Source organism: Aspergillus terreus, genomic scaffold, assembly GCF_000149615.1.
Source record: "Aspergillus terreus NIH2624 scaffold_9 genomic scaffold, whole genome shotgun sequence".
Lineage (NCBI taxonomy): Eukaryota > Fungi > Ascomycota > Eurotiomycetes > Eurotiales > Aspergillaceae > Aspergillus > Aspergillus terreus.
In genome coordinates, this window is record NT_165932.1 from 490,814 (window position 1) to 509,029 (window position 18,216).

The following is an 18,216-nucleotide window of genomic DNA, read 5'->3' on the forward strand; positions in this document are numbered from 1 at the left end:
CTACACCACTACGCCACCACCAGATAAACACCCCGTTCAACACCAGGAGACAAGTAAGGGCAAATATGAGCGCTCGTGTTCCTATGACTCCCCAGCCTATCGATGCCCCTCTCACAGGATCGGCGACCTTCCTGGTCCTGTCAGTAAAGGACGACCCCGAAGCGATCCGGACGACACGCTCCGCCCTCGCGAGCATTGACGATCTCACGAAGAACGTCTCATTTCGCGACCTGAAGGCCTCGTTCGCATGCACCGTTGGCATCGGCAGCGACATCTGGGATCGCCTCACAGGTCTGCCACGGCCCGCGGAGCTGCATCCCTTCCGTGAGGTCAAGGGCAAAGTGCATACGGCAGTCTCCACGCCCGGAGACCTCCTGTTCCACATCCGCGCGGAGCGAAGAGACCTCTGCTTTGAATTCGAGAAACAGTTGATGGACATTCTCGGGGACGCGGTGACAGTCGTCGACGAGACCAACGGCTTCCGCTATTTCGACGTCCGCGACCTGCTAGGGTTTGTGGATGGCACGGCCAACCCCGTCGGCCAGGCCCTTCCGGTCTCAACTCTGATCGATACTGAAGACGCCTCTGCGACAGGTGGTAGTTATATTGTCGTGCAGAAGTACCTGCATGATATGAAGGGGTGGAGATCGCTGCCCGCCGAACAGCAGGAAGCCATTATCGGCCGCACGAAGCTGGACAACGTGGAACTTGAGGACGCTGAATCTGGCCAGCAGTCGCATAAATCGCTCAACACGATCGAGGATGACGATGGAAACGAGCTGAGTATCTTGCGGGATAACATGCCTTTCGGATCGCCCGGCTCGGGCGAGTTTGGGACTTATTTCATCGGCTACACGCGACGTTTATGGGTGATTGAGAAGATGCTGGAACGGATGTTCGTGGGTGATCCCCCGGGTTTACATGATCGTCTGTTGGATTTTTCAACGGCGAAAACTGGGACGACTTTTTTTGCGCCTTCTGCAAGCACATTGGCTAGCCTCGATCCTGATTGAAGAGCTGGAAGGGTGTTTTTAATGCGCTTAGTATTTATTCGAGCCATATAGAACTGAGTTGTATGATTGGGGTGGTATAGAAACATGGAGAGAAAAAGCGAATTAACTAATTGGCCTCATGCACAGTGATGTGGTCCTCCTTTGTAGGATGGCTGTTGTTACAACTTAATGGAACACAGAACTCGTCAGTCATATCGCCTACGGTAATGACTTCGGCTATACAGCTTAACACGTTAGCCTCTCTGAAGATGCTATACTTGGATTAAATTGAGTACGTCGAAATCACCATGACAGGCCTTTCATTACCACCGCACATGATGCCCTAAATATAGAAATCCGTATCTACGAGATACCCTGACAACTGTACATGCGTCAAGTGTTTATGCTCGATGATCCAATGTAAACACGCACGCTGTAAGGGTTAAACATTGGAGATGCTTTATCCTGCATTTGCATGCATCCAATGCACTCCATTGACCAGACAACAATACATGACGACACTCAGTTGTCTCCAATAATAAATGTACCTTACCTAGGTGGTTAGATTATGCCAAGATATAAACTATAGAAGATGTGGCTGAAGTATAGCTCCACGTCCCTCTATGAGTCACATGAGTCACACACACTTTACCTTTCTACAAATGCAATAGATTCGCATATACGTCGACGGAGTAGGTACCTCTACCACTTACCATCGGTGAGCTCATACCATCCAGGTCACACCGAACCATCACAATGTCCTCCACCGCAACTCCTCCGTTGGGGACAGTCCACTCCGCACCAAGCGGACAAAAGCAGTTCTACGCAACACCGAGTCCATTCGAACAACGAATTGGTTACTACCGAGCGGTCCGACACGGATCGCACATCTTCGTGTCGGGCACGACAGCGGTTGATCCGCAGTCCCCACCGACGGCACCGCAGATTCAGTATCCCGGAGACGCACGGCAACAGACTCGGGTTGCGCTGGAGGAGTGTGTCACGGCCGTGCGCGCCTTAGGAGGAAACAAGGAGAGCATTGTTCGGGTGCGGATGTTCGTGGGCGACCCGGCGGACTGTACGGCGGTGGGGGAGGGATTCCGTGAGGTCTTGGGGAAGCATGATAATGCGGCGGACGTGGGCGCGGCGGCAACGATGATTGTGGTGCGGAATGGGTTTGTGGATGAACAGATGTTGGTGGAAATTGAGGTGGATGCGGTGGTGGATGCATGAGTGGGTAGTCTATTAATAGGAGTCGCTTTCTGTTGTGTGAGGTCTGTCTACTTTGCGTTAGGATAATGTCGTGAGGTGGTTAGATGGTTACCTACCTTGGAGGCTGTGCTTTGATAGGTACGACTAGGTACTAAGGTTGGCGACCACGTTACAGAGTAAGACTTAGGTTATATTTCGGTGCAGATGTGGGCCGATTAGGTGGCAATTAAACGACCCTATTTCGGTGTGCATCTTCTATACCATTCATGGCTGGAAACTAGAAGCCGAGAATCTTCGGCATAGTCGGCTGGGGTAATACCTAGGTGGCTGGGACTTGGTTTCTTAAAATACCTCTGAGATGTATAACTGCATAGGTCCTAAGAAGGAGAGAGTACAAAGGGTAACTAGTAGAAATGAGGCTGGACTAGCGTGTATGGGTACCTACTGGGAATGCGGCAACGCGATCGGACGGGTGAAGTATTTGCAGGAACGCGACGGTGATGTAAGAAGTGCCAGGAGGATACTTAAGCTTGGAATGGAATGTGTCCGCCCGGGCGGGTAATGTGGATGACTATTGTATCATTATTAGTTATTAGAATATAGGTATAATCGGATCATAATTAAGAGAACAATATTGTAGAACAATAAGTAGAATCTAGAATAAGATGGAATAGAAGACTTTGAGTATTTATGAATACTGGCTGGTGCTAATAATAATAATAAGATTAGAGTGGAACCGCGGACGCACGAGTGGCTGGCGAGTCAGTAGCCCGTGCAGCCCGGCGGAACGATAGTCCGGGCCTCTGCTTTGCCGGTACAAACACCCACAGCCCCTGTTGTGCCTCTCTCGACCCATCATCCCGTCCATTCGTTGTCATCGTTGTCTGTTGTCGTTGTCGTTCCTTTTGATTTGTTCTCCAGTCACTCCGTTCGTTCCCAAGGAACGTCGAGTGTCAGTCACTCTTTTTTTCCTCTCTTTCGATCATTTTCTTTTCCGTCCTTCATTCTTCCGCCGGGTCTCCTATTGGAGGTCCTTTGGTTTCCTACATTCTTTCCGCACCTCCTGATTTCTCTCCCGCGCGTCTCTCCACGCTGGAATTCTTACAATAAGACTTTGACTTTTCGCTCTGCATTTTTTCACATTTATATCGCTCGGCTCTTTCCGATCAACTTCCCTCGTTATCTAACCCCAGAGTGTCGCCGTCGCTTTCCGCCTGTCGTCGCGCCCCTGGACAATGAGGTTCCCCTCACTGTTTGGGCCTGCGACGGCTGGCTTGTCGACTCTTATTCATCTCGCCCACGGCTTGTCCTTCACCTCCGTATCCCAGCCGGACCTCGACCTCGGACCCCTCGGCCAGGTCGCCCTTGCTGGTGACTTCGATGCGGCGACCTTCTACGCCTATACCGAACAGGCACACACCCCCTCCCCCGAAAATGACACCCAATCCCTCCTCACGCCTCTTCCCAACGGGATCATGACGACCCTTGCCGATTCCGACGCCGCCATCCGTGCGATGTGCCCTTTCACCAAGAAGGATGGTTCGTTCGCTGGTATCTTCATTGGCGGCAATTTCACTCGCCTGGGTGGAGTTGAATCTCCGGGCGCCGCATTGTTCAATCCGAACACGACCAAGGTGACGGCTCTCCCCGGTCTCACCGGCTCCGTATCCGCTGTTCTGTGCGATCAGGAGACGAACCGCGTCTATGTGGGTGGCCAGTTCCAGTACAAGAACAGTACCAACGCCGCCGTATGGGTGGTGGATCAGGGATGGTCGAGCTTGGAGTTTGAGGGATTCAATGGCGCCGTGACTTCGATTCTGAAGAATGACGATGGCCACATCATCTTCGGCGGTGCGTTTGATGGCATCGGTAATGCAACCTCCTCCGACAAGACCCTGCAGATCGTCAACCTCCCAAGCGCCAACATCTCCTCCGATGCGATCTCCTCGAAAAGCGGTTACGCCGATCCCCGGAACATCCTCTGCCAGACTAGCGGTGCCGACGGCGAAGGCAAGACCTGGCTCCTGGACGACTACTCACCTGGATACTGGAGAGCAGATATGCGGTACGAATTCTACCCCACCAAGCTTCGTTTATACAACACCCATCTGGAGGGAAGGGGCACCAAGTCTTTTCTCTTTAGACGTCTCCCGGACAATGGCATAATGAACTTGACCTACACCGATCCCGATACCGGTGACGATGTCTACTGCGACTCGTCCTGCCCCTTGTCCGACAGCACCGACGAGCTCTACCGCGATTTCAAGTTCGTAAACACCGTCGGCATGTCCGGGTTCATGCTGGAAGTTCTGGGCTGGTACGGGGCTGGAGCGGGCTTGAATGGAATTCAGCTCTACGACAATGAGACCGTCGCATATGCCATCAACGACTTCAACGAGCCAACTTGTGCCGGTATCGAGGAACCGTCTAAATCCTCCAACACTGGCTCATGGACCACCACTGATACGGACGAAAGCCAGTCCGAGTACTTGACAGCCAATGTGACCGACTCTACCACAACTGACACCTCGGTTGTGTTCATGCCAGATGTTAAGCGGTCCGGTAGATATTCGATCTTGCTTTGGACGCCCGGGTGTAGTCAGGATGGCACCTGCGAGTCTCGCGGCGTTGTTAATGTCACTGCGACTGTGTCCAGCAACTCTGATCCCGTCGAGAAGCGAATCTATCAGACAAACCTGTATGAAAAATTTGACGTCATCTACACCGGCCATGTGGACGCTAGCGATGAGTCCTTCCGCCCCAGGGTCACCTTGACCCCCGTGGCTGGCCAGGGTGATATCACCGTCGTCGCGTCCCGAGTCCAGTTCAATTTGATCCACGCTTCGGGAGGTCTGAGTGGGGAGCTGAATGGGTTGTACGACTTCAACCCTAACTCAAACAACACCAATACCGACCTCTCCTCATCTGCCATCAACAATGCTGGAACGAAACTGGATGAGAATGCCTCCGTTGAGAGTCTGGTCAGCCACGATGGCGTTGTCTATGTTGCAGGAAACTTCTCCGGCTCTGGCATCCAAAACATCATGTTCTTGAATGAGGATGGCAACGCCACTGCAATGGCCCAACAGGGCCTCAACTCAAAGGTGGCCTCGATGGCCGTGTTGGACAGTCTCCTCTATGTAGGCGGAAATTTCACGGACACGTCTGACAGTAGCAACAGCAACTTGAAGCATGTGGCGGCCTATTCGTTCAATGACAAGACCTGGACGGCGCTTGGAGGAGGAGTCAACGGCCCTGTTGACCGTGTCTTTGCCCTATCACTGAACGTTTCCGCCGACCTAAATGAGACCACGATCGGGGTGAGCGGCAATTTCGACCAGCTACTTGGATTTGACGATATACCGTCGAGCAGCGTCAACGGGTTTGCCGTCTGGCTGCCATCCCGCAAGAACTGGCTCCAGAATCTTAACATCACCCAGTTTGGATTCAGTGGACATCTGTCCGCCGTGACCAGAGCTGAAAACATCACCATCCTGGCAGGCAACCTTGCGTCGGGGGGTATTTCGGTCGGAAGCTCTGTTAGTCTGCTACACGAAGACGAATTGGGGCTGACGCCCTTGCTCCCCAAGTCGAACACTACCGGTGCAACCTACACTGGTGTCTACGATACCAGTTCCGGCCGCAATCTCACGATTCTCGGTGGCCGTTTCACCACTACTGCCAGCAATGGTTCCCAAATCCACAACCTTGCTATGGTTGATGGCAACGAGGGCACAATCAGCGGTCTGGGATCTGGTGTTGATAGCAACTCGACTTTCTTGACGTTTGTCGTTTCCGGTGACACTCTCTACGCTGGTGGCAATGTCACGGGACACGTGGGAGACTCAGCGCTTGGTGGTTTCGTCGTATATGATCTGGAGAACGGAACATTCGCTGAAACACAGCCCCCGCGCTTCACTGGCGAAACCGTGACTGTAAAGTCGATCGTCACTCGTCCGAACTCCAAGGAGATCTACTTCGCTGGTCAATTTGACAATGCTGGCGCACTTCCTTGCCCAGGCATCTGCTTTTATGATTCGGACGAGCAGCAATGGTCTCGGCCCGGTGCGGCCCTGTCTGGCCATGTGCTCGCGATCCGTTGGACGTCCAATAACAACATGATTGCCGTGGGCGACCTTGAAATTGAGGGGAACAAGTCCGTCGTTGCGACCTACACGACCAAGGGCCAGGTTTGGAAGTCGTTCGACGGAGCGTCGAGTTCTGATATCCCTGGCACTGTCACCGCTTTCACTCCCGCCAGCACGGACGTGTCGAAGTTCTGGCTCGCCGGAGTATCTGACGACGGATCGAGTTTTCTCGTCAATTACGACGGCAGTGGCTTCCGGTTTGCCGACAAGATCTTCGGTGACGGCACGGACATTCGAGGATTGGAAATCCTTCCTATCTCCAAGGATCACGAGAATGTTGACCTCCTGAACGTCGATCAGATGCTTTTGGTCACCGGTAAATTGGTGATCCCGAACTTCGGCCATGCATCTGCTGCTCTCTTCAACGGAACTGCATTGACTCCTTTTATCCTCACGTCGACGTCGGGTGGCCAACACGGTCGAGTGTCGCAGCTGTTCTACGAGAATAAAAATCCTTACACCCGGGAAGGTGAGTTTAAATAGCGATTACTGACGTCAAATGATTATGCTAACTCGACCCTAGGCGATCACCATTCCAACGGAATTGTTGTTTTGGTATCGTTCTGCTGTGCCCTCGGATGCGTGTTCCTGATTGTCATCGCGGGCGTGATCTTCAATAAGATTCAGCGTCGCCGTCAGGGATACGTGCCGGGTCCGCAAACCGACCGGTCGACGAACATGCAGCGTCTGCCTCCGGAGTATCTTTTCAACACGTTGAAGAACCGCAACCCCGCTGCGCCGACGATATAACACGGTCCAGAGCAATCTACGATCTAAAAAGAAGAACATTCGATCTTTGAATCTCCATCTCAGAACGGCGTTCTTGGGAAACAATCTGTCTTATACCCTTTATTAATTCTTCTCTGTTCTTGTTTGCATCTACCGTTCTATACTCCGGTTTGATATCCCAGGAGATCTTTTTTGCTCCATGAGTTTTTGCGCATTGATTCCCATTCTACTGTATGTGACGGGTACTTTCGTGTCGATATCGCCCGTCTTTGTTTATGAAATCCTTCGTTGGATGCGTGTACTATTGTGTATTTTGCGGTTGAGTCGATGACATGTTACCGCGAGGACAGACATGTACATAGCCCGCGCGAGATCGCGGTAATGACAATAATGTTGAATTCCTGACTGTCAGAATTGGTATCATCGTAAGATGGGGAGGATGCTGGTACCACAAGCGAAGCCCCGTCTGCGCCGGAGTGGATCCGATCTATATTAGTCTGGGTTGGCCGTGACTGGAGACTGGGGCCGGAGGGGATCTCGTCCCGAGCGCCTGTGAGATGTCAGGCTGTTCGCAAGCGAATAATGCAATCTGGATGAAGTCGAGGAAATCCACCTGGGAATGATTGTGCCGATCGTGAGGTCATGTTGCGTGGGGAGGGATCGATGGTTGGTGGTGGTCCAGGCTGGAGAGCGAATCCGGAGGAGACTAGTGAGGATCGGGGGGTGGGGAGTTACGGAGAGAGGTGCTCGCGGTGAGGGTATCGTGGATATCGACGGATGCGTGGATTGAGAAAGGGCTCGATAGCCATCTGAGAGAGTCACTGAGATTGAATCTCACCAGCGAAAGAAGTCTGCAGGGGGAAGAAGAGGGTGAGGTTCTCCGGATTTGTTTTCCCCAGAGCGCGCGCGGCTGAGTCAGCCTGCCCAGACTTTCCAACGGAACGGCATTATTTCCCCGCTTTCTCTTTCGGGGTGAACTTTTCGACTTCTCCATCCAGTTTCTCCTTTTCCGCTTTCTGGCGTCTAATCATGAATGCGATCCCGGTCGACGACACCACGCTGTTCGCTTTGATCTCCGATCGCTCTTAATACTTATCCAGCTGGTTTTAGACACGGTGTTCGGGGCCCTTCTGTTCTCCCGTTCTGCGCTCCTCCGCCTTCTTGAATCCCGATTAAACCCCCTCGCCTGTTTGCCCCCCTTCCAAGCATCTAATCATCCCCCCTTTCGTCTTGGTGATACGCTTCTCGGTGATCGGCTGGGGCAATCCCAGTCCCGTCTGCGACTCCTTCCCCTGCCTTTTTGATTCCTTTCGTTCGTTATATTATTGGTCCGAATCCCGCCTTTCGATGCTGCAGCTCAACCGCCATCGTTACCATCCGGTATGCGATCCCGCACAGGCTGGTACGTATTCACCACAACCACCACCACCACGACGGAAATACTCTGGACAGCCATCACCTCTTCTTCTGGACCTCTGTCTTGGTGCCACGACAACAAGGGAAGTATGATTATGGAACAAAACTGACCGTGCGTTTTGAACTACACAGTCTGACGTGCCGCACTCGCAAACTCAAATGTATGTCTATCGACGCCTACCCCACGGAATCTCGCCGAAGGATTATCGCTAAGGCCATCGCATAGGTGACGAGCAAAAACCGGAATGTTCCCAGTGTCGCAAAGGGTCCCGGGTCTGCCGTCCGAGTGAAGGTATCGTCTTTCGGCACCAGCAGAATGCCTCCATGAACAAGGATCTAGACGATCCGGAGAACGGTCGTGGGAGTCTGAAGGGGTTTTATTCGTACAAGAATACCTTCGATAAGGATAGCGTCTGGCTGGACATACCGAAGCACGGTAGGCATCACTCAACCGCCCGCGTGACTGGCGTGCTAGCCGAGGTTGGGCGAACCGGGCCGATGGACTAACGTTTGGGTGTCTCGATTGTGTAGTAATATTCGTCGATAACTCCGATCCGTACGCGGAAGACCTTGAGGCGGCTCTGGGAGAGTCCGAAGCCGCTATTCTCGCTGCCAGCCAAAACCGCGACTGGAGTCTGTCCCGGACTTCCCCCGCCGATGGCAGGACGCACGGCCTCGACGCCTTATCCAACGCGGCCGCTCACGATCGTCTGTCCTATCCCCCTCTGGGTGTCGACCAACAGGCTTTAGGGACCCCAGACAATAGCACGCCCTTTAATAGCATCCCCGCGGCCTCGATCTCATCCGGGCCTTCTCCCAACCAGGCGCGTACTGCGCTCCCCTCTCAGCCTTCCCCCTCAATCTCCGTGACCTCATCCAACAACAACAATAATATCAACTTCCTCCTTAATCCTTCCCAGTCGCTATCGCCCCCAGTCGACCCGAGCATGCAGCCACGCACGGAACGTAGAAGCTCGTCGTTAATGTCTCGGTCAGCCCCCTCCCGTCCCGCCGCGGAGGTCAAGCCCGAGATGCCGGCTGAGACGGATCATGAGGTGATGTTCCTTCTGCGACATTTCTCTCAGTCCCCAGGACTCTGGTACGTTGGGACGATCTCCATGGATACTAAATGACTGGTCCCGCTAATCGACGGATAGGATGGACCTGTTTGACCTAGGTACTTATTTCGCGTCGTACGTTCCGGTGCGTGCAATGTCGAATCCCTTGTTGAAACATGCTGCATGTGCATATGCGGCGAAACAGCTGGGCCGCGTCAAAATTCCCCAACCCCCTGTGACGGAGGCCGGCTTTAAGAAATGCAAGATGGAGACTCGGCCAGACGGGAAGAGCGTGGACTGGACCTATTCCGCCGCCAAGTATTATGAGAAGGCCATCCAACTTTTGATGAAGGAGTTGCAGCCCGACAAAGGACCCGCACCGTTGAGCACACCCGAGGCCTTTGGTCAGTGGCAGGCGGCGGAGCTATGTGAGGAAAATGACAACCCTCGAAAACGCCGACGACGCTATTCGGAGAGTCGCCTTTCCAACGGCGTCCATTCAGATGAAATTCTTGCCGCCACAGCGATCTTGTCGGTGTATGAGTTCCTCGATGCCACGGGTCCTGCGTGGAATCGTCATCTGAGCGGGGTGAAGTCGCTGTTGGATGTCGCTGAGGTAGGTATGATGCCGCTGGAACAACGTCCGTCCCCCGCCGCGACTCCTTTCCCGCCAAGGAAAAAGGGTGGACTGTCCAAGGCGCGGAAAGCCACGTTCTGGAACTTTGCTCGGCAGGATTACCTGGCAGCGTTTATCAACGATTGCCAGACCCGGTTGAATACGGACGACTTGGTGTTGTGGACTGAAGCTGGCCTTCAGATTGATAATATGGGCTTCGTACGCCCCAGTAATACGCATGCGGCGGGGTACCCGGAAGGTGACGATGTCATGAAGGAAGACCTAATCGGCAATGCTTTAATCTGGATCATGTCGAAAATAGTCAACTTCACCACTGCTGGCGATAACCTCCATTTGGAGCACGGTCCTGTCGATCCTGGTCCCATAGGTCTGTCGCAGCAGGTGCTACTCGAGCGGTGGTATCGTCTCGAGACCGAACTCGACGTCTGGTACAACGGATTGCCGGACACGTTTCGACCCTGCGCACGGTTGCCCGTCCCCAAAGAGGGGGAGGCAGATGATGGGTTTGCGTTATCGGAGATCTGGTACAGCCTTCCAGTGTGTTCGTCAGCGATGCAGCACTACCATATGGCGCGCATTCTTCTGCTCATCAATAAGCCACATGAGTCGACCAGTAGACGCAGCACAATCACCAATCGGCTCAACTCGTATCGCTCTATTGAAAGTGAGATCCGATTCCACAGTCGAGAAATTGTGGGCATCTCCATGGCACGTCCGGAGGGATCTGTCCGCATCAACTCTCTGCAACCGCTGTTTGTCAGCGGCCAGTGTCTCACTGATACCCGGGAACGACGGGTGGTTCTCCAATTGCTGCAGGGAATCGAAGACGAGCTGGGCTGGGCGACAGAGTATCGCGTCAAGCAATTGCTCCGTGAATGGGGGTGGAACGAGGGTCCTGCCGATGCGGGTGTTTCTTGACCTCGTGTCTAGGACGGATTCTTCGACGACTGCGTGGTCGAGTGGTCACAGATATGAAGATTTATACCCCGTCAGCCGAGGTAGCTCCATCTGAGCTCATCGCAACGGGACCGGTTCTGGGACGACCAGGACTCTCTTAACTGCCGTGTCTGCTGCGTCGTCTGTTCAGACAGGCCATGTATCCTGGCTATCTGGCGGATGTATCCAGAGAGGGTATGGATGCCCTCCACTGCCTCTGGAAGCTGGCTGCGGCGAACCTGCGCCGAGGCATTGCAGCCTCACCATTAGTTATTGTGATTCCCGATGATACCATGTGGTTTTGTTTTCGGTTTGGGTTGGTTTGCATTTAGCCTGCTCAGCAAGAAGATGATGCGGTCTAATGATGGTTTTATACACTCCTTCACTCGGTCATTGCGTTTGCATTAGCGTTGAATTGGTGTACAGCGAGTAATAGATGCGAAACGAGCTCTCCAGAGAGAATAAAAGAACAAGTGCGTTCTGCAGGAAAACTCGTAGGAAAAGTGCGAGCGAAAACTGGCGCGAGATCTTCATTTTAGGCGTGCAGAAGTTCATCAGGGCTCGGCTGAGTTGCCCGTCGTGGGGAAGCTTCACCCCAGCGCTTCTGCAGTTGTTCTGCACATCCCGGTTCCATCCCTCCCCACCGATGCTCCATCATGTCTATCCGATACGCCATGGCGGGTCTGCCAGCATTCCAGCAGCCACCAGACCCCATCAGACCTGCTGAACATCGTCCTTGATCGGTCGCAGGGCCCCAGTGACATCACAGGGCAAGTATTCCGACCAGCGCATCTTCTGTCCTGCAGATCCAGACGAAAATTTCAGGCTCCGTCGCCGTTCCTCGCCAGTCAGGAAACGTTGCAGATCTTCAGAAAAATGGGGCCGACATGGGTTTGGGCCGTTCTTTTCTCTTATCTTTTAGGGCTTGCTGGCGTGCTTCCTCTGCGGCAATTGTCCCGGTATGGAGTTCCACCCTTGATTGACAGACCGACCGAGTGGGTGGCGGAGTGTGGCTTTCCAAGTCGTGATTGTGACATCCTCGGCAAGATATGCGCATCTCACCCGCTCATGTTTACATGGATTGTTCTACACAGCGCTTCTGGGCATGGTATTGATCTCTCGCGCGAGGACTAGTCGGATTTTCTCCGACACACCACTGCAGGACCCCCGATGGGCTCGAGACGAGTTCAATGAGGGGTTGATTACCAACAGGGCTGGACCGAAGGATCAAATCGTGCTACCCCTCGGGATATGATGGTATAAAAACGCGGGGAGGACAAGTGGTTCGGTGGAAGCTACGGTCGTCTCTACGAAGTACAAACTGACATACCATCGTCCCACCCCATCGCAATGTCTGTTGACTCCGACGTGATCATCATCGGCGCCGGGTTCTCGGGCCTGGGCTTCGCCATCCAACTGCAGAAGCAGTATCCGCAGGCGAGCTTCGAGATCATCGAGAAGACGGACAACGTCGGTGGAACGTGGTGGGTGAATACGTATCCCGGGTGCGGATGTGATGTATGACCTGTCTATCGTCTGTTCGCTGCATTCACTTTCTTCCGGCTATTCTGCTCGGCGGTACACTTGATGCTCACGGTAGCATGCATCTAGGTGGCATCCCATTTCTACTCATTCTCGTTCGCCCTCAACCCGGACTGGTCCCGTAAATTCGCCTTGCAGCCTGAAATCGCCGCGTACTGTCGCACCGTCGCGGACCAGTACAACATCCCGCGTAATGTGCGCTTCCGGTCGACCGTGCAGGAGGCCGCCTTCGACGAGTTGTCCGGCACATGGCTGGTTACCGTGCTGGACCAGCGCAGTGGACGGGTGTACCAGCGCCGCGCGCGGGTGCTCATCTCGGCCGTTGGAGCGCTGTCCGTGCCGCGAGACTGCGAGATCCCCGGTGTGGAAAAGTACCAGGGACGGGTATTCCATTCCGCGCGGTGGGATCACTCCTTCGACTGGGCGGGGAAGGACGTCGTCGTGGTGGGTGAGTATACCACCCTGACGGACTCCACCTTGACACGCTGCTAAAGACGACAGGCAATGGATGCAGCGCGACGCAGTTCGTGCCGATTCTGACGGCCGGCCGGCGCGCCGCGCGACAGGTCGTGCAGTTCAGCCGACAGGCGCACTGGCTGGCCGAGCGCCCGAACCCGGAGTACTCCGCCCTGTTCAAGTGGACGATGCGGTACGTGCCGCTCGCCATGCGCGCGTATCGCTTTTACTTATACTACCTAATGGAGCGCGACTTCGCGGCGTTCTATTCGGCGACGGGGGCCGCCCTGCGCGACGAGCAGAAGCGAGTGCAGACGGAGTATATCCGGCGCACGGCACCGGCACGATACCGTGATGCTCTCGTCCCGACGACGGAGATCGGATGCAAGCGCAAGGTGCTTGACACGGATTACCTTGCGTGTCTGCATCGCCCGAACATGGAGCTGGTCTATGATGATCCCGTGCAGACCCTCACCGAGACCGGGGTGCGCACGGAGTCTGGGAGAGACGTGCGCGCGGACGCAGTCATCCTCGCCAACGGGTTCAAAACGCAGCAGTTGCTGCATCCGCTCGTCATTCGCGGCGAGAAGGGCGTTACCTTGAACGAACACGTACGTTGTTCCCTACTGCGCAATGAGTCTGATGAAGACAGAGGCTGATAAGAGCATGTATACACAGTGGGAGAAGTTCTCCTCCGGCTCGGCGCAGGCATACTACGGCACTTGCGTGTCGGGATTCCCGAATCTGTTCATCCTGATGGGCCCCAACACGACGACGGGCCATCTCTCGGTCATCTACTCGGTCGAATGCCAGACTAACTTTGCCCTGCGCGTTCTCAAACCGATTATGCGCTCGCTGTACCCGTCTCCACTGTCAATCCTGAACCCGTTCGCCGGCCGCTCCCCACCAGACACCGTCTCGGTGACGCCTGAGGCTGAGCAGCAGGACAACGCGTGGATCCAGAGCGAAGCGAGCAAGTTGGTTTGGGCCACCGGCTGCACGAGCTGGTATATTGATGCACGCACCGGCCGCAATACCATGCTCTACCCGGACTGGCAGTTCAAGTTCTGGCTGCGGAGTATCTTCTTCCCGTTCTCACGGGACTTTGTGTTCAAGTCGAGCGCTGTGTGGCTGCCGGGTAAGTCGCAACAAAGGGAGAGACGGAGCGCGGTTGGTACTGTAGTTGCTGTGTCGGTTGGTCTGGGAATGGCAGGTGTGGCAGCGGCAGTCTATGCGCATAAAGTAGATGGAGAGTCTGCTTCGCTTTTCGTCCGTGATGTGGAAGAAAAGGCGCTGGGGGTGCTTCGGTCGGGGGTGGATGGTGTTGTTACTGTGTGGAGAGATGTGATGGGTTGATTCAGGATTATACAGATACTGATCAGGACGCATAATTACGAGGCATATGACAGTTTCGGGGTTGGACATAGCTTTGAGCTCAGATATGGAACGGCGCATACTCTTCCAAGGGAATATCTCTTGCGCATCTGTATACTTCGGCACGGGAAATAGTTAGACCGTGGCTACATATGTAAGCACCCCGGACACCGATAAGCTGATAAGCCCGGATCATCGATTGTTCCGCGCGTCTCTAAATTTTTTGTGCTCGCGACAACAGAGTATTCTTTTGCACTACGTCTGTTGAATTATTTTCGATCCCACCTCTCATAAAGATGAGCAAAAACTCTTCTCGAGATTCCTCACCAGAGGAGGTCTCTCCGGACACCGAAACGCCCTCAACCACAACCGCCCCTAAGACCTTTCGAGAGCTGGGTGTGATAGACTCACTATGTGAAGCCTGTGAGGAGCTGGGCTACACGGCACCGACACCGATTCAAGAGCGCTGCATTCCCATCGCTTTGGAAGGGCGAGACCTAATTGGTCTCGCAGAGACCGGTAGTGGAAAAACAGCAGCGTTCGTGCTCCCGATGCTCCAAGCCCTCATGGACAAACCTCAGCAGTTTCACTCGCTCATTCTCGCGCCGACACGAGAACTGGCGCAGCAGATCGCTCACACGGTGGAAGCGCTGGGCGCCCGGATCTCCGTGCGATGCACGCTCCTCATCGGCGGTATGGATATGATCTCGCAGGCGATCGCCCTGGGGAAGAAGCCGCACGTCATCGTTGCGACCCCGGGACGACTGCTGGACCATCTGGAAAACACAAAGGGCTTCTCGCTGCGAACGCTGAAATACCTGGTCCTCGACGAGGCGGACCGACTGCTCGACCTGGACTTTGGACCCATCCTCGATAAGCTCCTCCGACTCTTGCCGAAGCGGAAGACGTATCTGTTCTCCGCGACCATGTCTAGCAAAGTCGAGTCCCTCCAGCGCGCCTCGCTGTCCGACCCGGTCCGCGTCTCCGTCTCGACAAAGAACCAGACCGCCTCCAAGCTCCTCCAGTCCTACCTCTTCATCCCGCACAAATTCAAGGATTTCTACCTGGTGTACCTGCTCAACGAGCGTGCCGGCCAGATGGGTATCATCTTCACCCGCACCGTCCACGAAACGCAGCGCCTGTCTATCATGCTGCGGAATCTCGGTTTCCCAGCTATCCCTATTCACGGTCAGCTGTCGCAGAGCGCCCGTCTGGCATCGTTGAACAAGTTCCGCGCGCGGTCGCGCAACCTGCTCATCGCCACGGACGTTGCAGCCCGTGGTCTGGATATCCCGGCTGTCGATTACGTTCTAAACTACGATCTCCCGCAAGACAGCAAGACCTACATTCATCGGGTGGGACGGACGGCCCGTGCAGGCAAGAGCGGTATTGCCTTTTCCTTCGTCACACAGTACGAGGTGGAGCTGTGGTTGCGGATTGAAGACGCGCTGGGGAAGAAAGTAGAAGAGTATAAGCCCGAGAAGGACGAGGTCATGATCTTTGCGGAGCGAGTGAACGATGCGCAGCGGGTCGCAGCATTGACGATGAGGGATATGCAGGATAAAGATAACAAGGGTCGCGGTCCCCGGAACCGGAAGCGAACGAGAGATGACCTCGATCAGGATGACGGTTAGAATGCGATACGGCTGCGAGACTTTTAGTGTGCAAAATGACGACTACTACAACGGGATTTGGACCTTGAGCGGCAGAATATGTCACTCTCCAGCGAGGCTGGCAGTCTTCCAGATTGATCTGGGTGACGATGCCAACGACAGCCTATTGACCTAGGGGTAAACTCATCGCCTCTGCGCCGGTCGCCTAGCCCACGTCGCCGGCGTTACTTAGATACTACAGTATGGACTTGACCTAGAAGCTGGTGTAATCCTAGATGGCAATTAGAAAGAAATACTGTCTATCATGCTGCGACGACCATCATTCGCTCCTGTCCACCTCTCTGTTCTAAGCTGGCCGTAATTCACGAGATACTGCCATAAGGCGTTTGTAGTGTATAATAACGGGTATCATTGTACAATGTAGAAGATATTATACATACATATCTATTCTATGCAAAGTAGTGTAAGTCTAGCGCTTCCGAAGACGCTTCGACGATCGCCTCGTCGTTTCAGTCGTCTCGATGATAGCTTTGACTTCGTCCTTCGTTTCATCCTCAGTCTTCACTCCATTCGAAGGCGCAACCCTCTTCACAGCAACGCTAGTCTTCGTCTCAACTTCTTCATCCTCGGTCTTCACCTTCACCTTCACTTCCTTCGACGCGACCAGCCTGTCGGAGAACGTCCTGAGATCCGCCGTGAAAAGCACGCTATGCGCCCAGCCGGCCTCCTTGCCCCAAAGCTTGCGGAAATGGTTCCCGACAGCGTCGTATGTAGCCTTGGTCAAGGACTTGTGCGATCCCTTGCCAAACTTGTAATCCCTCTGAGCGATTTGCCACACTGTCCATGTCAGCACGTCGCGCACATACCCGGCATCGTCAACAAACTCACCATGCGTATCCACCGGCACAGCTTCCCCCCATCCCAGCCCCATCAGACAAACACAATCCGCGACCTTCGGTCCAACCCCCTGCAACTCCAGTAGCTTCTCATGCGCCTCGCGATATCCCTGTCTTCCCTCCGGCCGCATCTCCACCGACTCCTCCGTGCCCTCCCCGGAACCACCCACCCCAAACGCAGGGGCCTCCGGGTTCCGCAGCGAATCCAACCACCCCTTCTCGCGCTGCTGCGCCACAATCACCGCCGTCTGGTAGATGTACTTCGCGCGGTACCCGAAGCCAAGACTGCGCAGACGGGGCTCGACATCGTCGCCGGTCAAGGCCTCCGGCGCAGGGAAGTCGTGGTACGCGCGGCCGTCGAGGGTGGCGATGTGCGGGCCGTAGTGGAGGCAGAGTTTCTCGACCATCTGAGAGATCCGCGCGATGTTGTTGTTGCTACTGCAGATGAAGGATACGAGCGCTTCCCAGGCGTCCTGGCGTAGGATGCGCACGCCTGTGAACTGGGGGGCTTTCTTGCGGAAGTTGGCGTCGTGAGCGGACCATTGCTCGTAGAGGGATGTGAGGTTTGAGGAGAGGTTGAAGTAGTGGGCTAGGAGGGAGAGGGTGGTGGTGTCTTCTTGGGTTGTTGGCTCGGTGGCGGGTTTGTCTGAGGATGGAGGTGTAGGGATGGGGCGTGAGGGTGCGGTGTTGCGGTAGGTTCGGTAGTAGAGATGCAATGGGTCTTGTTTAAGGGAGAGGAGATGTCCGTGGAGGACGCATCGCCATTCATCGGTGTCGGGGACTTTCTGCCATCTGGATATGAAGTTAGTAGGCGCTTCTTGCGCAGCCACGGGGGAGACTGTACCGGAAGGATTGCCCACAGCGGAGGGTGGTGTTGATGCAAAGTTCACTGAGGCTCACGGGCAGTTTTCGCCACTCGGAAAAAGCGCCCACTGTCATGACTCCAGAGAAATGAAGGAATTGTGAAGTATCATTGTCGTCTAGGAATTGTATGTCGGCGGTTTGGGGCGAGGCCCGATTCTGCCGGGCGGCGTTTGAAAGAGAAGGCGGTGGCGCGAGGCCCTGATCGTCTGCGAGTTTTCCCTCCGCGCAGCTTCCTTCATACCTGCAGCTCCTTCGCCATCTTCCTCATTGCGATCAGGGCGCGTTCTTGCTTCCTGTCACTTGCGGAAGTCGAACTGACAGTCGCCATTTATTCTTTTGATAC

The 18,216-nt window shown here is 54.6% G+C and overlaps 7 protein-coding genes across 7 annotated transcripts; 6 read left to right on the plus strand and 1 right to left on the minus strand.

The window, feature by feature from the left end:
* Positions 1–65: 65 nt before the first annotated feature.
* ATEG_06426 (Dyp-type peroxidase) lies at positions 66–1,013 on the plus strand (the record flags this gene model as incomplete). Its single annotated transcript, XM_001215604.1, has 1 exon — positions 66–1,013. The coding sequence occupies one exon, from the start codon at positions 66–68 to the stop codon at positions 1,011–1,013; it is 948 nt and encodes a 315-aa protein (XP_001215604.1).
* Positions 1,014–1,748: 735 nt separating this feature from the next.
* ATEG_06427 (YjgH family protein) lies at positions 1,749–2,225 on the plus strand (the record flags this gene model as incomplete). The annotated part of the gene is made up of 1 exon (XM_001215605.1): positions 1,749–2,225. One exon carries the CDS (start codon positions 1,749–1,751, stop codon positions 2,223–2,225), a length of 477 nt encoding a protein of 158 aa, XP_001215605.1.
* Positions 2,226–3,439: 1,214 nt separating this feature from the next.
* ATEG_06428 (putative cellular morphogenesis protein (Rax2)) lies at positions 3,440–7,102 on the plus strand (the record flags this gene model as incomplete). Its single annotated transcript, XM_001215606.1, has 2 exons — positions 3,440–6,821; positions 6,876–7,102. 2 exons carry the CDS (start codon positions 3,440–3,442, stop codon positions 7,100–7,102), a joined length of 3,609 nt encoding a protein of 1,202 aa, XP_001215606.1.
* Positions 7,103–8,463: 1,361 nt separating this feature from the next.
* Positions 8,464–11,110, plus strand: ATEG_06429 (uncharacterized protein; the record flags this gene model as incomplete). The annotated part of the gene is made up of 6 exons (XM_001215607.1): positions 8,464–8,483; positions 8,534–8,658; positions 8,724–8,933; positions 9,029–9,596; positions 9,655–9,700; positions 9,761–11,110. The coding sequence occupies 6 exons, from the start codon at positions 8,464–8,466 to the stop codon at positions 11,108–11,110; spliced, it is 2,319 nt and encodes a 772-aa protein (XP_001215607.1).
* Positions 11,111–12,478: 1,368 nt separating this feature from the next.
* ATEG_06430 (flavin-containing monooxygenase) lies at positions 12,479–14,482 on the plus strand (the record flags this gene model as incomplete). The annotated part of the gene is made up of 4 exons (XM_001215608.1): positions 12,479–12,646; positions 12,740–13,118; positions 13,172–13,737; positions 13,805–14,482. The coding sequence occupies 4 exons, from the start codon at positions 12,479–12,481 to the stop codon at positions 14,480–14,482; spliced, it is 1,791 nt and encodes a 596-aa protein (XP_001215608.1).
* A 569-nt stretch (positions 14,483–15,051) lies between these two features.
* On the plus strand, positions 15,052–16,134 carry rrp3 (RNA-dependent ATPase RRP3; the record flags this gene model as incomplete). The annotated part of the gene is made up of 1 exon (XM_001215609.1): positions 15,052–16,134. One exon carries the CDS (start codon positions 15,052–15,054, stop codon positions 16,132–16,134), a length of 1,083 nt encoding a protein of 360 aa, XP_001215609.1.
* A 448-nt stretch (positions 16,135–16,582) lies between these two features.
* On the minus strand, positions 16,583–17,948 carry ATEG_06432 (8-oxoguanine glycosylase OGG1; the record flags this gene model as incomplete). Its single annotated transcript, XM_001215610.1, has 2 exons — positions 16,583–17,801; positions 17,854–17,948. The coding sequence occupies 2 exons, from the start codon at positions 17,946–17,948 to the stop codon at positions 16,583–16,585; spliced, it is 1,314 nt and encodes a 437-aa protein (XP_001215610.1).
* Between the last annotated feature and the right edge of the window lie 268 nt (positions 17,949–18,216).